The following is a 19,159-nucleotide window of genomic DNA, read 5'->3' as shown; positions in this document are numbered from 1 at the left end:
TGGCTCTACGCGACCCATAACTGCTCGCCTATTGGCTACTGTATATGTCAGTCACAAGTAGGAACCCCGCCCCCCTCCCTCATTGGTGATGTCACATCTCGTTACGCCATTTTTGTTGGGGAGCAGTCGTGTCCAGAAAAGGAGGATTAGATCCAGCACAGGTACATCTCACGGTACCTCGTACATTCATCTCCTCGAGCTGTCTGACAGACGGGGCACGCGCCTGTCCACCACACTCACACCATGTCAACAGAGAACCTGGACCCGGACACTCAGGTGGACTGCGAGGACGAAAAACAGGTGGGTCAGTGACTGCTGTCTTCATGTTGTTGGCTAACCACCGAGCATGCTAGCTGGAGTGGCTAACCTCAGCTAGCAGGAGTGAATGTGTGTGTGTGTTGAGGGGGGACTCGTGAGGAGACCTGTGGAGCTCTGAGGAGCTGCTCGCGCATTGTCGCAGTTGTCCCTCCACACACAGCTCCGTCACCGTGTGTCACTTTGTTTTGTCCCTTGTCGTGTGTCATTGGCTGGCGGGTCCCCAGCAGCTCGGGCCTCATTGGTCTGTCCTGCAGGGTCTCACACTGTGACACCGAGGGCCAAATAAAGACCAAACATGGTGACCTCACTCGGTACACTGTGAACTGGTGGCCGTACATGTTCTGTAAGCTCTGTCCTGGTCCTTGATGAGCTCCTCCTGACAGTGACAACACCTGCAGTGTGTCAGTACTTCCGCATCTCAGTCCGGTACCACAACAACGGCCCGGCAGGTAGATCTGCAGCTGGAGCAGCCACGTGACCCGCCCACCACACCTACACGTCAGTCAACAACTAGCCCCCTTTGCCCAGATACCAATGTAGCCAATAGCTAGCTATACAGTATCATGTTAAAGGAGAGGTGGTTAAGGTCAGGAGGCAGGGGTTAGTGGGAAGGCTACATCTAGTTACTTATGCTAATGCTAAGTTAGCAGTTAGCTTACATTAGCTTGGAAGTATTACGTTGAAATAGAGGTGGTTATGGGTAAGGTAACAGGAAGGCTACACGTCACAGATTTGCTCTAACTGCAGCATGGGCAGCCACGTGACCCGCCCACTAGCAACTTTACTCACCCACCACACCTACACGTCAGTCAACAATCAGCCCTCTTTGCCCAGTTGCTAATGTAGCTATTAGCTAGCTGTGAAGTATCATGTTAAAGGAGAGGTGGTTAAGGTCAGGAGGCAGGGGTTAGTGGGAAGGCTACATCTAGTTACTTATGCTAATGCTAAGTTAGCATTTAGCTTACATTAGCTTGGAAGTATTACGTTGAAAGAGAGGTGGTTATGGGTAAGGTAACAGGAAGGCTACACGTCACAGATTTGCTCTAACTGCAGCATGGGCAGCCACGTGACCCGCCCACTAGCGACTTTACTCGCCCACCATACCGACACGCCAGTCCACCATCAGCCCCCTTCACTCCTCGGCCTCGAAGCAGAAACTTTGACAAAATTGCTAAGTCAGTGATTAGCTAGCTGTGAAATATTATGTTGAAAGAGTGGTGGTTAAGGTGTTGATAAGGGTAATGGAAAGGCTGCATCTTTATCCTTATGCTAATGTTAAATTAGGGATTAGCTAACCTTAGCTATGCAGTATTATGTTAAAAGAAATGTGGTCAAGGTCAGGATAGTGTAATGGGGAGGCATCATGTCGTTACTTATAAAGTGAATCATGTCTGTGTGTATTACGAATTAAAGTGGATTTTTGCCACATGTGGTCTCGTTTATTCTAGAGATGTACCGATACCACTTTTTCCTTCCAGATACTGATTCTGATCCCTGAACCTTTGGTATCTGCCCATAACGAGTACTGATCTGACACCAGCACATAAAAAAAAAATGGATGGGATATGAATTGTTGTATGTCTCAACTCCTAAAACTCTGTGTAAAATATTAAGAAATAAATACATAATAGTAGAATGAATGCCAGAAAACTTTTTATTATTATTATTATTATCCAGTGTTGACACAGATCAAGACACAGGTTAAAGTGCAGCCACACAATTTGGTAAAAAAAAGACATTTTAAAGGCTCCAGTAGAATGCTTTTCAAACTCTGCTCCATTTCTGTTTCGTTTGCCTGTAGCGTGCGTATGCGTTATGACGTGAGGCGTTACGTAGTATTGGATTGGTCAGAGTTCAGGTGAGCGTGGCGCTGGTGGGATTGTCTTGTACTAGTGGGGGGGCGAATGTGTCTGCAGCTTTACATGTCTCTCAACAGCAGTGGTGTGCTCCTTTTATGTTTTATTTGTTTTGCTAAAGACAATGTCACATACAGTTCACATACAACAGACGAAATACACCTCCAGCAGCACAGAGCCGAGGGGTGCAGGCAGAGGAGGAGGGAAATGAACAAGGTTAACAAGATCTCACAACCCCAACTTCAGTCAAATGATGCCCCAACATCAGTCCTGGGAGGTCACAAAGGTCACATAATAGCACAGTCCTCGTAGCTTTAGAGGTCTTTGAATATTTAATGGCATCCATAAATTCATCGAGTTCATTTTTTTTAAAAAGGGAAGAATGGTTTAAAACCATTGCAATTGTGGATGTGATATTTAGCAAGTTAAACATAAACATTTATCATTAAATAATCTAGAAGAGGTTTGGGTGAACATTAGACTGTCTGACCTAAACTTCTTTGTCGGAGGATAATTCCAAACGTGAAAAATGACTCAATGTCATGTTTCTATCTCTGAAGGAAAGATTTAGCAGCATATGTGAGGAGCTGAAGCTTGTTGATGTTTGATCAAGCATCAACCTCTGGGGCTGAAAAATGAAGTCGTCAGGGAAGTATCGAAAACTGCTGTTGTGTTAGTGGCAGCTTCAGTCCCTGGGCACCAAGATGGTGCCTGGTGCATACACCAAAAAAGTTTTCTAGTTTTCTTTTTGGAATGCAAAAAGCCTGTTTGGTCTCTATGGCTAATTTCAACATTCATGACAACTGCACAGGGCTGAAGTTTTATAGAACTCACCTGTTTACATTTTATTAAGTCCTAAAGTTACACACCTTTTTGAGTGACAGGCTGTGTGCTGATAGTGTCCTCATCAATGTCATAGCCACCCCTCGTTCCTCCACAGCTCCATCATCTCACCCAAAAATGGTCACTTCTGACTCCAGAAACCAAGATGGTGACGGTCGTAATGCAGAATCTGAGAGTCCAAACCAGTGTGTCACATCATGGTAGCTATGTCAATTATTTTATTCAGTCTTTGTGTTTAATATTATAAAACACAAAATCTATTATTTATACAGAAATAAACATGTCATGAACATCGGGTTTTTAAGTTACCAGAGAGGAAAGGTGAGCACCTCCACAGATGAGCAGGCGCTAGGCTGACAGGCCATCTCCAACATGCCAAGCAACGTCCGAGAGACACTGGTGTTTTAATGTGAAACTGCTTTTTGACGCGTTTTTCCTGGTTTAAATCAGCTGGTCTGTTTGTTTTGGAGAGGAGGAGGCCTCTGAGGATAATTCAGTAAAAACCTCCTGAACAGTGAATGCTGAAGGAATTCTGACCAGGAGAAGTTTATGACAGTTGCAATCTGTAATCCTCACTGCTAGACGCCACTGTGAATCTGACACACTGGACCTTTTATGTTGCAGTAATTTTGGCAAACTCAGTCACACTAATTAAATGTTGTTCATGTCAAACTGAAAACAAAATCTGAGTAAAATAAGCGACACAGAGTCAGACCCACCGATCCAAAGTCATGGCATTGCTTCAACCCAGTTTGTAAAGATACAAAATTTATAGTGAAGATTTGTGAATAAAATGATGCTCGTGATATTTAAATTCTTCGTTTAAAGAAACAGTCCCGTTGAATAATCTCTGACCCACTGTAGTGTGACACAGCGTCAGTCAGGCACGGGAATATGTCTTGTTCAGTGGTGTGTGGATGTAAAGTCAAACGTTGAAGCTACCTGAGGGGATTTTTACACTTTTGCACAGCCGAACTGTTTAAACTTTTGTAGAGGAGGCAGAACCAATGTGTTGGTAGATTCTGCAGTTTTCCTGCGTTGGGCCGAATATAGTAACTCATAAATTTCTGGTCATGGACCCAAGTGAATCAGCACACTTGGTGCTTGTCCCCCTCCTCCTGAGGGAATGTGTTCATCGGCTTCTGTGTCCTGAGTCACATTTTATCCTTGCCCCAGCAAGCTTTGCAGGCTGAGTGCCCTGTCTTGTCTGCATAGTGGAAGTAGGTCTATGCTGCGTGCTGCCTGCTCAAGGTATATATGCAGGAAGTGCAGAAATGGCCTTTGGAGTTTGTCCGCTCTTGTCCTACATGCACTTTACACCTACTGTTCCCTGAGATGGTTCGAGCATGCAGTGAACACACTTGATTGTTGTGGTGCACACAAACAAGGTGTGCCCTGGTGGCCCAAATTACTGGCCTCAATACTTGTCAGGGACTTGAATGGCAAGTGTGTGACCAGTTTGGCTAGTGTTAGTCAGTGGCACCAGCACAAATATTTGCTTTGTCTGCGTGGATAGCCACCTCAGGCTTCTGTTACCCCACCCTGCTGTTGTCAGAGCTGCAAAGCATTGTTAAGTTTTTGTGTCTTGACCTCAGTTCCCTTTTTTTCTGAAGATAACACGTAACTACATAACCAGTCAGCGTTGCAGCAATATATCGACTTCAAGATATACTGTGATGTAAAAGTTGATGGTTATTGCACTGTGTACATTTGCTTATCTACACAGCTGGATGGAGAATCTCCCCTTTAATTGAGTTATTTTCAAAGGGGACCCTCTCTACACAAACATGCATTAACAAAATGATTCAGTTTTAGTAATAAAACATTTGTTCAACTAACAGTAACCCTCCTGTTATGATTCCTGTGAGGATCACTCTGACTAATGATAATAAAAATTCCTGATACTGTGATGAAGTGAAACTATGATATTTTCTGAGACGGTTATCATACTGTTAAAATCTCACACTGTTGCAACCCTACAACAGATGGGTTTACAGTAACAGAAAACAATCACATGTCAGACGTTGGGATTCACCAGGTAATACGACTTGGTTTTAATGCTTAAAGGGAAATCTCTAAATTTAATTGTGAGCACTGTGAAATACTTTGTTTCTTTGCAGTCATAGTTTAACAAAGTAGACTTGTTAAACAGGACTTGTGTCGACTAGGGAGGGTCAGAGGTCATTCTTCATCGACTGGTTTTAGCTTTAACAGATACATTCATGATGCTTTTGTGTTCAAACTCCTTATAAACATGATCCCCAGAGAGGCCTCAGTTGTTCTCCGTGTAAGCTTCTTAAAATCATTTAGACATTATTTGGCGCTGTGTTTGCACCAAGCTTTTCCCTCATCTTAAGTTATTCTCCTCTCAGGCATGATGGTAATATGAGAGGCTGTAACAGAAGAACATTTATGTTATGACTCATACGATCATGAAGGATCTTCAGTGCCCACGAGTCACTGCCTGAGTTTGTAGCCCACTTCACAGCAGAGGTTCATCAGAGCCATTTTGCAAAGTGGTCCTGTTTACTGCAGGAATTTAGGGGTTGGTGTCGTAGCAGCAGCATTTTTGGAATTGCACTGTGACCATAAATGAGTGCCTGTCACATAAACAGCTGTTTCCTGAAGATGCAGCAGTTAACGCTGGGCCCAGTTTTCTGCGAAGGAGGGGTGTTTATGAGTGTTTGTTTTTGTCTCTGCAGGACTCCCAGGAGAAGAATGCGAACCCCGTGAAGGCAGAGGAGGCCAAGCTGAAGGCCAAGTACCCCGGCCTGGGCCAGAAGCCCGGCGGCTCAGAATTCCTGATGAAGAGACTACAGAAAGGGGTAGGTGACCGCGGTTTGTTTACCACCCAGTCAGAGGCGAGAACAATGTGGAGACAGCACTGTGCCTCATTAAAAACTGGTTGGTCCAACCAGAGGGCAGCTTTCCTTCTGCAAACCACTGAGTCTCTGCCTGCTCACACATAACCTGCTGCATTTTTGTAAATGCTAAACAAAACTGAAAAAGTATTTCAGCTGTCTGATCCTGAAGATTTTTATGCCTCCATGCCAGTGATAGCAGCGGCTGAAGACTTTATGTTTTCAGGTTGTCCGTCCCAGTCTCCTTAATGAGATGTCTCAAGAACACCTTGAGGGAACTTTTTCAAATTTGGCCCAAACATCCACTTGGACTCAAAGATGAACTGATTAGAATTTGGTGGTCAAAGGTTAAAGGTCACCGTGACCTTGCGTCTGTCTCATTCTGTGAACACAGAGACGGATATCATAAGCCTCGTCTCCACCAAACCCTTTCAGTCCAGTCCCTTTGGAACCAGCAGTAAGCCTTCAGACATGGTACCTAGACCCTCGGTCTGTTCAGACAGTCCTCTTAAATGTGGGCGGGGTTGTTGTCACTCACTGCTCCGTCCAGCACTCGCTGTATTTCCTCATCAGCGGTGACACAGATGGAAGTCTGCACCTGGTTTATCGTCCACAGAACGAGGCTGCACGCCCACATTTTCACAACAAAATAGAACAGGCTGCAGTGAGAGTCTCTCTCCATGGGATATTTCAAAATAGCAGCTTTGTGCATTTAGTCCTTCTCAGGCAAGCTCAGGGATTTAGTGTTGCTGTAGCCCACAGGAAGTGAGGATTAGAATATATGACCTTCACATAATCCGCTCCAAATGAATCTATATTTTTAAAGTCATTACTAAAAGTGTGTGTCATATAAAAACTAAAGTGATGGTCAAAGTTGTCACAGTGAAATTTAAGGTGTGCTGATGGATTCACGTCATCAACTCATGCATTGAGTAACATTACAAGTTAACGTTCCACCTTAAAAGTTGCCGGCAGTCGGCCCAGTGAATGGAGTTATTTTTTTCTCTTTCATTTTATAGTTGTAGTTTACTGATGTATGAACAGAGGTTACATAAAACCAGAGTGAGCGTCCTCTACTGACCAATCAGACTGCAGGGTTTCTAGCTCCACCTTTTAGTACCAGATCTGTGTGCTAGGTACCCCAACAGAGGGGGGACCAAACATGGGGACGCTAAGGAACGCTTCCATTGGTTGGCTGAGTTGGTGACTGTAATCTTGAAACTGTGCTGACTGTATAGATCTTCTGTGTGTGAAGCATCCATGTTTTCTTGGCTGGTTCAGAAATCACCCTGACAGACCTTAAAGTGCTGTTTGAAAAGCCTGATTCTTTGCATTAATTTTCTGTAAGTTGTATATTTTTCCTTAATAAATAAATAAATAAATAAATAAATAAATATAAAAAACATGTAACTGACCTCATACAGACACCGTATTGAGATGTTTTACTGTATAAAATGTGTCTGTGCTCTAAAACATGACCGATGAACGTCACGCGTCACTCGCAACCAAAGGGACCAAAGGCCTCCATCTTGAGCTGCCATTTTGCCGTCCATCCAACAGTCGTGCAGGGCTGAGTCCACTGAAGCAGAGAGAAAAATAATGTCTCCATCGACTGAACCCCAGCAGACCTGAGAGCCATGCAGCCACTTCGGTGCCGTGTGAAATACAACAGCCTGTCCGACGGATTATTTTTATTTGTAATTTGAACAGCAGGGCAGCGCACACAAAGGCATCGTTCTCTCCCCTCTCCTCGCCTGGAAAAAGTGTTGCTCTCTCCACCTACACAGACTGTATATGTTATAGAGAACTTCCACCTCTGGAGATTGTTGAAAGTCATTCTGGGAAATCACTGACGAGGAGTAGGAGTAGCTGAGGCAAGCTGAGGGGAAAGCCAAAAACTAAATTGCAGTACTTAATCACAAGATAACTCCCAGATTGAACATCATCAGAGACTGATGATATCAAAAAGTTCGAGAGTATTTTTTTTTTTTGTTTTGGAGACTGAATCTGCACAACGCAACAGCAGAGTCTGAACACAACACTCCAGCTGTGATGATGCCTCCTGTCTGGACTTCCTGATCTGATCCAGTCCAAGAGATGGAACTAAATCCACAACATAAATGCTTCCAGGGTGTGACACACACACACACACAGAACAGGCCTCACCTACATCATAGCAGCTCCAGCTGAACTTTGGAACACGTGTTTGCACAGACACCAGAGAGGACTCTGTCCTCCGTGTCTTCTGTTGGGATCACACTAAGAGGCGTTCTCCACAGGCTCAGTATTGACGGGAGGGATGATTACAGGGATCGATACATGTACACATTAGACCTGCTCGATCAGAGGTCACGTTAACTGAATATTTTCTGTCATCAACCACATTTTATAATGACAGAAAAAGTTTGTTGTTCTGAGAGATCAGAAAAGGCGATGCACAGTAACTTATTGGTCGGCTGTGTCGCCACATACCACAGTAACGTGTCACGGCAGCTCAGTGTCCAAAGTTTCTGTGCACGGTCGGTGTCACTGAGCACCTGCTCTCTCTGTGCTCTTATAAACAGCGGTGTGTCACTGCTGAGCACACAGACATGAAGCTTTGTTTTTCTCCAAGCGAGGTAACAGAGTATTTTCAGCTCATATGATCAAGTTGGAATTTATATACATTTTTAAGCAAGTGAAGATCCATTGATTCACAGCATCAACTCAGTTAAAGTTTCCAATAGCTACTGACAGTAGCCTTTGAGTGGCACAATGAATTAAAGGTCCAGTGTGCAGGATGTAGGAGATGGTAGAAATTAAATATAATATAATAAGTATGTTTTCTGCAGTGTATAATAGTCTGAAAAAAGGAATTGTTGCCCTTGTCTACAACCATGTTGCACCGCCATGTTTCGACAGTAGCCCAGAATGGACAAACCAAACACTGACTCTAGATAGAGACATTCAGGTTTTCACCTCGGCCATCGTAGTGAGCAGCCTGTCTGCAACGAACGGTGTCAGGAAACCCCTGATCAGTAACGTGAAACTGCTTCTTTCAGTGTTTTTACTGGTTTAAATCAGCTGGTCTGTTTGCGTCAGAGAGGAGGAGACCTCTGGAGGTAAAACAGCTCCTGAACAATGAACACTGAAAGAATCCTAACTGGGAGTTCACGCTTTGCGCCGCTGAGAAGTTTCAGCTGGTTAAAATCTACAACCTTGACTGCTAGATGCCACTACATCCTGCGCACTGCTCCTTTTAATTATTTATTCTCTGTGTACAGAGACAGAGCGCAACAGGTCATACTTCTGAAAACTGCGCCCGCCACTGACCTGTAGCTCACTAAAAACATTAGATATCAGCATGTCAAATGATTATTTCAGCACCTTGTGTCTAAAAGAGAGGAAAAGTTACACTGACCAACCAAATATTGTCGGCCTGTCTTGGTGTCCTCCTCTTCATACCTTGATTATCTGAGACAAATGATCCCACAGAGCGGCCCCTTTTACAGCCATTTGATGGAATGAGCAGGTGAAATCATCATTTAATTTAACAAAGCTCAACACCAGGCATCACGTCACCGTCTTCTCACCCTCTACAGTTTGTCTGGTAAAAATATTTACCCGCCAGTGTGGCAGATCACTGTCTGAGCTTTACTCACCAAACAGAAATATCAGCCGCATGGGGCGGGTGTTCATTTCAGACCCTGTGTAGATAAAATTATTTTCCTTCCTCATGGTGTTTCTGGCGGTCTCAGCCAAGTGTTGGTTGTGCATGTTTGTATTGTGATGACAATGAAAATGTGCCCCTCAGCACGAGGACGTATTTATTTGTTATATGTTGTCTTGCTTCAGTGAGGTCAGTCGGCGGCTTGTCTCGACAGCTGTGAGTGACCTCTTGTTTGTTTTCTCCCACAGACAAAGTACTTTGACTCAGGCGACTACAACATGGCCAAGGCCAACATGAAGAAGCTTCCTGTGGCTGGACCCGACAAGAACCTGGTGACCGGCGACCACATTCCCACGCCACAGGACCTGCCCCAGAGGAAGTCCTCCTTGGTGACCAGCAAGCTAGCCGGCTAGCCTCCATCACCACAGAAGCACCCCCCACCCCCTCCCCCCGGGGCTCCCGGCAAACGTCCCTCACCCGTGTCCCCAATATGCCCCCCCCCTCCCCTCTCTTCCTTTTTCATCCCCAGGCACCACTGGCTTTAACATGTCGGGCAGAGTTGCATAAGTTCAAACTCCATTTGCTTGTATGTGGGCGGGGCGGGGTGGGGGGGACGGAGGTCTAGGTGGCCCGTGAGGTCGCAGCCTTGTCTGCCTTCCCATCACGCACAGCTCTGCCCCCTCTGCGCACTCTGCTCTACCGCCTCCCTTATGTCTTGGTTTTCGGTGTTCCGAGATGCATCACAGTAGGTGTGTCATCAGGCAGGGGTTGGATGGGGTGAGTTAATGCACTTTGTAGTCTGTATAGTACGCTTTGTTCTTTTTTTGCATCCTAAATGACACCAAATTAATGTGTGTGAGGGAGTTAGGAACCATGGTCGCAGCGCACTCTTTGATCTCTATGTTCCCGATGAGTGCTGGTGGCTGGCTTCAGCAGGGGGGAGGCGGGAGACGTATGTGAATAATCGCTTGCGTACCAAATGTGTGCGGGACAGCTGCCTGGCTTCAGAGTTCTTTAGCATTCACGACACTATATTGGGAAATGGGGCAAATGAATGGAGGCTTCCTTTCATCTCATCCTTCGGCCACCTTTGGTTGAACAAAGCCCTCGAGGTCACCCGCTGCAGAAGCACCTCTTCTTTCCCTCCTTCTCTCTGCTCATGTTGCTTTAACTCCGGACTCCCTCTGCTCCTGTTCTCTCTAAATATGCTGCATGATTGTAACAAAAAACAAATTGAACATGTTTTATTTTTAACGGGAGTGGGGCATCTGCTTAGTGATAGGTCGTATCAAAACAAACACACGGAGCCCTCAAACATCCACAGTCACACTTCCTTCCTTCCTTTCCCTTTTGCTGTCCCGACAATCCATGCACACACGCTCCTGTTAGCGGCCCAGAGTGAGAGCCAGCTGACTATATCCTCGTATTATTTTGAAAGGCTGGGAACGTTGCCAATCTGAGTTCAGTCTTAGTTTGGTTGCTGTTGAGTTGCATCAAGACGTGTGTTTACTATGAGCCTAAAAGATTTGTGGGGGTAATGAAGCGCCCGGCATAGAGTATATGCTTTTGTAAATAATACATAAACAAGCATGTAATTCGTGATAAGCTTGGCGCTTTGAAGAGTAGACCAGCTAACATGCCTGAGAGAAATGGTAGTGCTAAATCGACTCACTTGGGATTACATCCTGGGATTTCTGGCTTGGAAACGCTATGCTTTACCATCTGAGCCAAATGTCACGCCGCAGCGATCAGGCTCAGAGACCGTCGTGTCTCCAATGTGACTGTTAGCTTCTAATCATCTGGCTCACATTGAGATGTGACAGGGCAGACTGCAGCTCGGGCTGGGGTGGGTCACTTTGTGTTTGGATCTCACGGAGGTACGAGAGTGATGTGACCACCGTCCAGACACCTTCCCGGTCATCTCTGAATCACAAATCCAAGCACCATAAAGAGTTTCAGTGTCACACGCAAACACATGTATTTGGACTAGACTGCTATATCTGATCACACAAGTCCCGTTAAAGAGACAGAAATAACCACAGTCGCAGCCTTCGTAGTCATGTCCTGTAGCGGCACATGTGCTGGGAAAATAGATTTAAGACATTTGGGACAGACTAAAACACTTCTTCATATTCAAGCTGCTTGTTGAGGCTAAAAACAGATGTTGATTTCCTCCATGTTTTAACACTTAGAGAGAATATATATCACAGTCAGACGTAGCTGTTCCCTCCACGTCCTGCCCTCTTTGGAGATTCACATTGTGAAACACTAACTTTAGTAAAAGAATACTTCCACTTGTTTCTCTTAAACCAGAGATGCTCAACTTGCTCTGCCTGAAGGCCACTTCTGCAAAATGACAGGAGACCAGGGGCCAGCCAATAAACAAACATTAATAATATTTATCAGTATGTATAATAATGAACTGCCTGTTTTCATCATTCAGGGTTTGCTGTTATCACTGAGATGAATGTGGTCGCTGCAGCCTGGCAGGTCAGCGCTGCCAGGAATAGAGGACATTCAGTGCGTAGCCTGAACCCCTGTAACCTCAGTCGAGGGATCCTCCCTTTTATTTGATTAAAAAAGCTCATACTTGATGTTTTGATGCACTCTGGGACTTTATTTACATTAAAAGGACAAAAACATATCCCCGTGCGAATCACTTTGTGTCATTGTAAAAGAGAAGATGGTCGCCGGCCCACCTGGAACCTGTCGCGGGCCAGATTTGGCCCACGGGCTGCAAGTTGAGTGTCACTGCCTTAAAGCGCAGCTGCAGCATAGACCTGCTCATGCTCCCAGCGCCCTGTGCAACAAAGTGTTTTCCTCCCGGACTGACACACTACAGACTGATCTTTGATCTCAGGGGTGTCAGAGAGTAAACAGCAGGCGACCTGGTAACAACAGGTGTCAGCCCAGCTCCCAAGATTGTCATCGCGGGCTTAAATTGGGACACTGCATGCCTGCAGGATGTGCTCACTCCAACACTTGGCAAAGCAGATAGAGATTTTATAACACATGGTGAGGGGGTAAAGTGTGAGCGTGCTCTGCGCTCTCATCCCACCTGCTAATGTGGTTCAACCTCGGAAAGAGGTGAACGATGAGATCGACAAATCTGCAGACTTCGAATGCGTGCCGTCCACACACTCAAGAATCTGAGCTGGACGCCGGCGCTCACTGAGAATCAGCCTCCTTGTGTAACACTGCTTCAGGGAACCTTCACTAATGCACACTCCACCATGTAGGCTAGGTGACAGGGTGCATGCACCATCACATCTCAACCTCACTTCTCTTCACTAAGACTTTAAAATGTGTCAAATCAGCAGTGGGCGAAAGAGAACTGACCTGTACGTATGTGCTCGTTATGGTGTTGAGTGAATGCACTGCTTTTCTCTGTTCCAGCCATCATTGTAAATAGACTTCAACAGGAAGGGATTTTTGTGTTGTTTCCCACCTGCTTTTCACTCTTTCATAGCCTGAGCTATTTTCTGATTCAATGGTTCCTCTCTCCTTTCAGTTTAACACTACTTCTGCTCTATCTTAGTGAAGTGCAGAGGCTATGTGAACCTGTATCATATGAAAATATGTGTAAATGCTGCTGATTCAGTCAAAGACAAATCTAAGAGATGATACCCTGTAAAGAACACCTGTCCTCTCGATTCTACCAGTCTGACTCTCCTCTCCCAGAGTATCTCTGTTTCAGAGTCATAAAGCTCCTGTGGCTACATCCATCAGTTCACAAACCTCAGTGTAAATTCTACCACGAAATTTTAAAGGTGTATTGTTGAATTTGATCCAACTTTTGGTCCGGCCAGAACCAGAACAGTCTGGAATGCTCTGTGTCACTTTGGTTGACAGGAGCAGAGTGTTCTGTTTCATATTGTGTTTAAAGAAACGACAGTTTTGTGCTTTAAAAGTAGCGATTGCTAAAAGAAATCAGCCACAACATGTTCTGTCAAACAGGTGTGGACAGGAGGTCTTGAATGCTACTTGATGTTTGGCTTTGCACAGAGCTGTTCAACAAGAGGAAATAGCAGGGTATGTTTCAAACCCAACACACAGGGTGTCTCTCCTTCAGCTATATAAACACGTGCCAGAATGTATAAAGAAATGACAGGCTGTGTGCTCTGAAGTACTTTTGTGCTGCTTTTACCTGATCTCTCTTTTCTTGTTGTTTTGCAAGTAAAAGTTTTTTTTTTCTTGTGTTCTCTAACTGCATCATTAGTATATTTCATCCTGGCCCAAGATAACTGCAGGGAAATCAGAGGCACCCTTGCTTCCAAGAAATAAAAAAATAAGGGTTTACATGATAAAGAGGATGACTGGAGAACACATGAATGATTTTAAGACTTCAGAGAGTACCGGAGTACTTGGAATGTTTCAGTTGTGTGGGAGTAGGTGAGAGGATTTTTGTCAGTATTTGAAATAAACTTTTACATTAATAAGATGCTCTCGTTGTCTTTTGTTGATGTCAGGTCTCTGCGACAGTTGGCAGCTACGTGCCGAGACGCTCAGCGCTCATGGGCTCTGATGGGAGCTCAAGTGTAAACACATCATGGAGGTGCAGGAAGGAGCACAGCCTCCCTGTCACCACCAGGGGGAAGCACAGCCACTTCTTTACACAGCAGCTCTCTGCAGAGAACACAGTGTTCTGGCTTTTTCTAGCATTTCCAACATAACATGGACATTTTTAGTTGTGTAGAGCAGAGCTGCAGGTTGGGAAGTGTCACAGACGGGGCGACAAGAACCCTGCTGTTATCACACTGCAGGAAGTGTGTTGATAACGAGTCTCTGGTGATATCAGAAAGGTTTCATGGGCGAACGTGCAGAACAGGGTGTCTCTGTTATGTGTCAGCAGTATTTATTTTATTCACTGCCCTAAGACATGTCTGTACAGTTTACAACCAGGACTGCTTTTCTTAACGAGTCATGGATCAGTGTCAGAGAGAGAGAGAACAGTTTGCTCTCATCTGTCCAAGTGTGAACAGATTAAAGGACATTCCTTATGACACCATACCTGCTACATTACACAACTGCACATAGATAGATAGATAGATAGATAGATAGATAGATACCACCCAATTAAATACATAATTATAAATCCAGTTTATTTACAGTCCCAGTACCACCCAGTGTTACAACATAAACAGGCACTCCCCAACACGACCTTTCCTTCATCTATATATCTGCCTAAAATATCTTTTTTAAATAGTTTTTCAAATTGATTTCTATTTGTGCTGTTTGAACTCAACACTCAGCCCATTCTACACATCCTCCCCACACACTGATATACACACTCTTAGCTGTATGAACACATTGTCTTTTAAATTACATTCTCTTAAATGATAACCCTGTCACAAGACATGTATATACACAGCATATAAACATTAGTTCTGAAAGGTGATAGGTAATATAATAACCAATGTATCTATTTAATTACAGTATCAAAGTAACGTAACTCATCACATTTGTTTTACTTTTCTAACAAATATATATATGTGTGTACAGTAAAAGTTAGAACAGGTCTACTGGTTGAAACTGAACTATAAATATAATAATAGATTTAAAGACTTGAGGAACAACTATAATATGATAATTATTACTGTTGTTACTATTATCTTTAGGAATGTTTTTGTTGATGTTATTGTTATGATTCATGTGGGGAGTATTTCCGGTAATGCCCCCTCAGTCTACATATTTTTATTTTTGAAGTCATGGAAAAATCCAGAAATAACCCATAAACCAAACTGAACTAACCCATAAACCAAACTCAGCCCCGGAGCCTCCTGTTTTACACTTTTAACTCCAAACTCATCGCGACTCTGACTCCTCCATTTTGTTTCTTCTTCTTTTAACTTTAAATTTAAACATTGAACAGTTCGAGAATTTTCACGGAAGTGCTAACGTATGAATGACGTTGATGCTGACGTTCGTACTGGTTCTTATGCCCGAGTCCGTCCTCGGAGCTTCACTTCCGTTCAGCAGCGGGGCAATGGCGGATAAGTCAACGCGTTAGAAGGAAGCTAGCTCATTGTTTAACACAGGCTAGCAGCTGTTTTTTCATCGAGACTTTATTGTAAGTAGAAGACAAGTAATCGTATTTTTGAAGCCAAGAATTCAAGATGAACATTATTCCGACTAAACGAGGCGCGTTAAACGTGACGACCGGAGTCATGGGCTGTTTTATTCTTCCTCAAAATGGAGGCGTGGAGGGAAACATTAACTACGGCTCCAGAGAGTCCTCCCGGCAGATCGCCATGGGCTCATCGAAGGACTCTCATAACGGGAATGTTAGCTGTAATGATACCCCGAAACGGCCCCGGGTCCTCGGGGTCAACTCAAACGGGTATGCGACCAAGAATCTCCGGGACGACAGCGAGGACATCGACAACGGCTCTCTGCCGTGCACACCGGAGGTACAGTCGGACAGCGAGGTGGAGGTGTCCGGCTGCCCGGCGGGGGACGAGGTCCTGGAGAGCGACACCAGGCAGCTGCTGAGCCGCTTCTTCAGAGACTTTAGCGGACTTTCTAAACCTCAGTGGAATGAGAGCAGACAACTAGCGACTATGAAAAGAGTTGTGGAGGACGTTTTGGAAAAGCACAGATATGCGTTCAATGGTAGGCAGAGACGAGTGTGTGTGTGTGTGTGTGTGTGTGTGTGTGTGTGTGTGTGTCTTCAGCTGCAGACACCATGTTTGCATCTGCCATTTTACTCTGTTAACTTACAGTCAGCCTGCTTCAAGTCACTTTAATGGCTCTAAGTTATAGATTAATATCCAGTAGGAGAGGGAACCAGAAGAAGCTCCACGTATTGCAGCGATATGAACTGCGATAAATCACCATTTTTTAATTGTAAATTATGTCTACATGTTTTATCTGATGACAAAGTGATAGACTTGCAGTTATCTGTATGTAGTGGACTGAAAAAGCAATTAACTGTATTATTCTGACACACTAACAAGAGGTAAATATATATTTGCAAGTAAATATGATGCTGATGTCTGTGTGTGGATGCAGTTCTGTGCTGTAGCAGCTACTCCTCAACACAGAAATGCTACCTTTTAAAACAGTGATATTCAACTTGTGGCCTGTGTGGCCCACAACATGGTGCCATGGGGCCCCACCAACCATTTTCTTATTCATAATAACTTTTGAATTAATTCACACAGATTATTTATTGTACTTTAAATTTGAATAAGGTGCCAGAGTTCATAAGATTCAGAGAGTCAGACTATTTATTTACACATAACTGATCAATGTGTGTTCATAAACAGGCCCCTGGCCCTTCTGGCACTATGCAGAAGTGGCCCCCAGGCAGAGCAAGTTGAGTGTCTGTGTCTTAAATGCACAGAGAGAAAAGATTTCTAACCCCAGACTTTTGTTTATTTCAGGTATGATCAACAAACTGTCGTTGGACGACAGGAGAGATGACGACAGTTTTGTCAGCGCTGTAGCCAAGAGCCTGTTTGCAGATGGAACAACCAACTGGGGTCGTGTGGCCAGCCTGGTGGCGTTTGGGGCAGTGGTGTGTCAGTACCTGAAGGAGAAGGGCAGGGAGAACTGTGTGGAGCTGGTGGGACAGGAGATATCCACCTACCTGCTGTCTGACCAGAGGGACTGGCTGGTTAAAAACAACGGCTGGGTGAGTTGACTAATGCCTGAATGACAGGATGTAGAAATATGTCCTGGTTGCATAACTGCTCCCATTGTGCAACAAAGCCTACGTGTCAACTGAACTTGTATTTTGCCCCTCTGATGGTTTTTCATCTTTTGTTTCCAGGATGGTTTTGTGGAGTTCTTTCGAGTAGCAGACCCAGAGTCCAAAGTAAGGAACACACTCATGGCCTTTGCTGGATTTGCCGGTATCGGGGCGACCCTGGCCCTGTTGATCAGGTGAATTTTTGGAACTCAGAGACTTATTTTCACACTGTGGAAGCTTCTGCTCATGGCAACAATTCCTCCACGTTGAACTTGGACTTTGATGGACTTAAACCAGCTGACAGGGGGGGTTCTTTTGTGTCTTCTTTGGCTCTCTTCACCCACACCTGCAAACAAGAACAGTTTTTTCTGTTGACATGTATGGACAGACTTCACTGACTACAAGACAAACTTCAAACAATTAGGGGTTATTTAATAGTAAATAAATCTATTTTTCTAATAAATGTTCTAAGGCAGTCAGTTGAGCTGATTTCTGCTTAATTTTCACCTGATTATGTTTACCTATTTGTTCACGATTATATCACATTTCCCTGGAGGCACTGGTGTTTTGTTAGTGAGCCTAAAGCCAAAGCAGGAAGGGCCAGCTGCAGTTTTCCATGTCATGCAGTCATGAAGCCTATTTCCATAGAGCCCATTCTGAACCTGTGGATGTTTTGTATGGACACTTCACCCCTGTGAGGGGAGGAGGGGGGGGATTTGCATGAGTGTAGCTTCACTTCCTTGTTAGGAAAATTGAGGATCTGCACTAGGAGATGTGAAGCAACCACAGGCTGCACAGCAGTCTGGAAAGTTTGTGTCTGTTCTGAACAAACAAGGACTGTGAGATTGTGCTGGCCGACTGCACAGAAGCTGACAGACGTTCGGGAGCACGCTGGTTCTCTGTGAGAGAATCCAGTGATTAACAGTACAGATCCAGATGTAAGCTACCAAATCTGTAGAGGTGAAACAATAAAAAAAGAAATTTTCACACAATTAAATGTTTTCATACTCATTACTGTGAAGGGAACTCTGCAGGAGACACTCATACTGGTTGTGTTGCGCTGAAGTGAATCGCTCTAAACTTAGTTTAACACCTCCGCACTCGATAACCTTTGATGTTTATTCACACCACAACCCGAGACACAGCCATGGCTGTCGTTTCCTAGAAATTTGATGAGGCTGCAGCAGCGCCTCCATCACCCCGAACGCTCAGCTGCATCCGCACTTGTGCGAGTTTATCTGCACTTGTACGAGTTTCAGTGGCGTCGTGTTGATATCTGCAAAGAGCTGGTGCACAACAGCTGAATGCACCAACTCGACTGTGAAACTGGGGTACAAAAACAGTTCACAGCATCCTCACAATCGCATAACACTGTCTCTGCGTCTTTTACCTTCAAACTGATGACTTAGTCAAATATATATTTGGTTAACGTGTATAATCAAATATACTTAAACAAATGTGATGTATTTGACTGTGCACCTTGATCATGTGTCTGTTTTGGGGGTTTTTTTCTGGTGCTTTTCAGTGCCCAAAATTAGCAGCACTTTTCAATTTTACCCACTTATATCTGGACTATAGCTCCACCTTGACCCACTCAGCTGTAGCTTGAAACCTGAACTGAGGAATTTGGGAATATTTTTGCACTTATTGTGATCAAAGCATTGTTTATCACCAGGGTTGGACATTAACTTTTTGTCCACCTGCCACTGTGAATGGTAGATTCCAGAATCTACCAGATCACCATCATTTTCACGGCTGGTGAGTGAAGCACAGCCATCAGCCAGTTTCATAATTCACCAGCATTTGGCTGGTGCTAATTTCCAACCCTGTTTAAACCCTAAATTAGTGACGCTCAACTTATGGCCCGGGGGCCAAATCTGTCCCGCAGTAGGGTGCCAGATGCCCCCCAAAACATTTTTGAATTCACAATGAAAATAAA

General features: G+C 44.5%; 2 protein-coding genes across 2 annotated transcripts; both read left to right on the top strand.

Moving 5' to 3' along the window:
* Positions 1-110: 110 nt before the first annotated feature.
* ensab (endosulfine alpha b) lies at positions 111-13,968 on the top strand. Its single transcript, XM_049582657.1, has 3 exons — positions 111-300; positions 5,720-5,842; positions 9,776-13,968. The coding sequence occupies exons 1-3, from the start codon at positions 244-246 to the stop codon at positions 9,938-9,940; spliced, it is 345 nt and encodes a 114-aa protein (XP_049438614.1). The 5' UTR covers positions 111-243; the 3' UTR covers positions 9,941-13,968.
* A 1,530-nt stretch (positions 13,969-15,498) lies between these two features.
* On the top strand, positions 15,499-18,217 carry mcl1b (MCL1 apoptosis regulator, BCL2 family member b). The gene is made up of 3 exons (XM_049582644.1): positions 15,499-16,139; positions 16,913-17,163; positions 17,302-18,217. Exons 1-3 carry the CDS (start codon positions 15,644-15,646, stop codon positions 17,416-17,418), a joined length of 864 nt encoding a protein of 287 aa, XP_049438601.1. The 5' UTR covers positions 15,499-15,643; the 3' UTR covers positions 17,419-18,217.
* The last annotated feature ends 942 nt before the right edge of the window (positions 18,218-19,159 follow it).

The sequence above is a fragment of the Epinephelus fuscoguttatus genome, linkage group LG8, assembly GCF_011397635.1.
Source record: "Epinephelus fuscoguttatus linkage group LG8, E.fuscoguttatus.final_Chr_v1".
Lineage (NCBI taxonomy): Eukaryota > Metazoa > Chordata > Actinopteri > Perciformes > Serranidae > Epinephelus > Epinephelus fuscoguttatus.
Note: the sequence above shows the minus strand (reverse complement) of the source record. Positions and strands in the feature narration are given on the sequence as shown.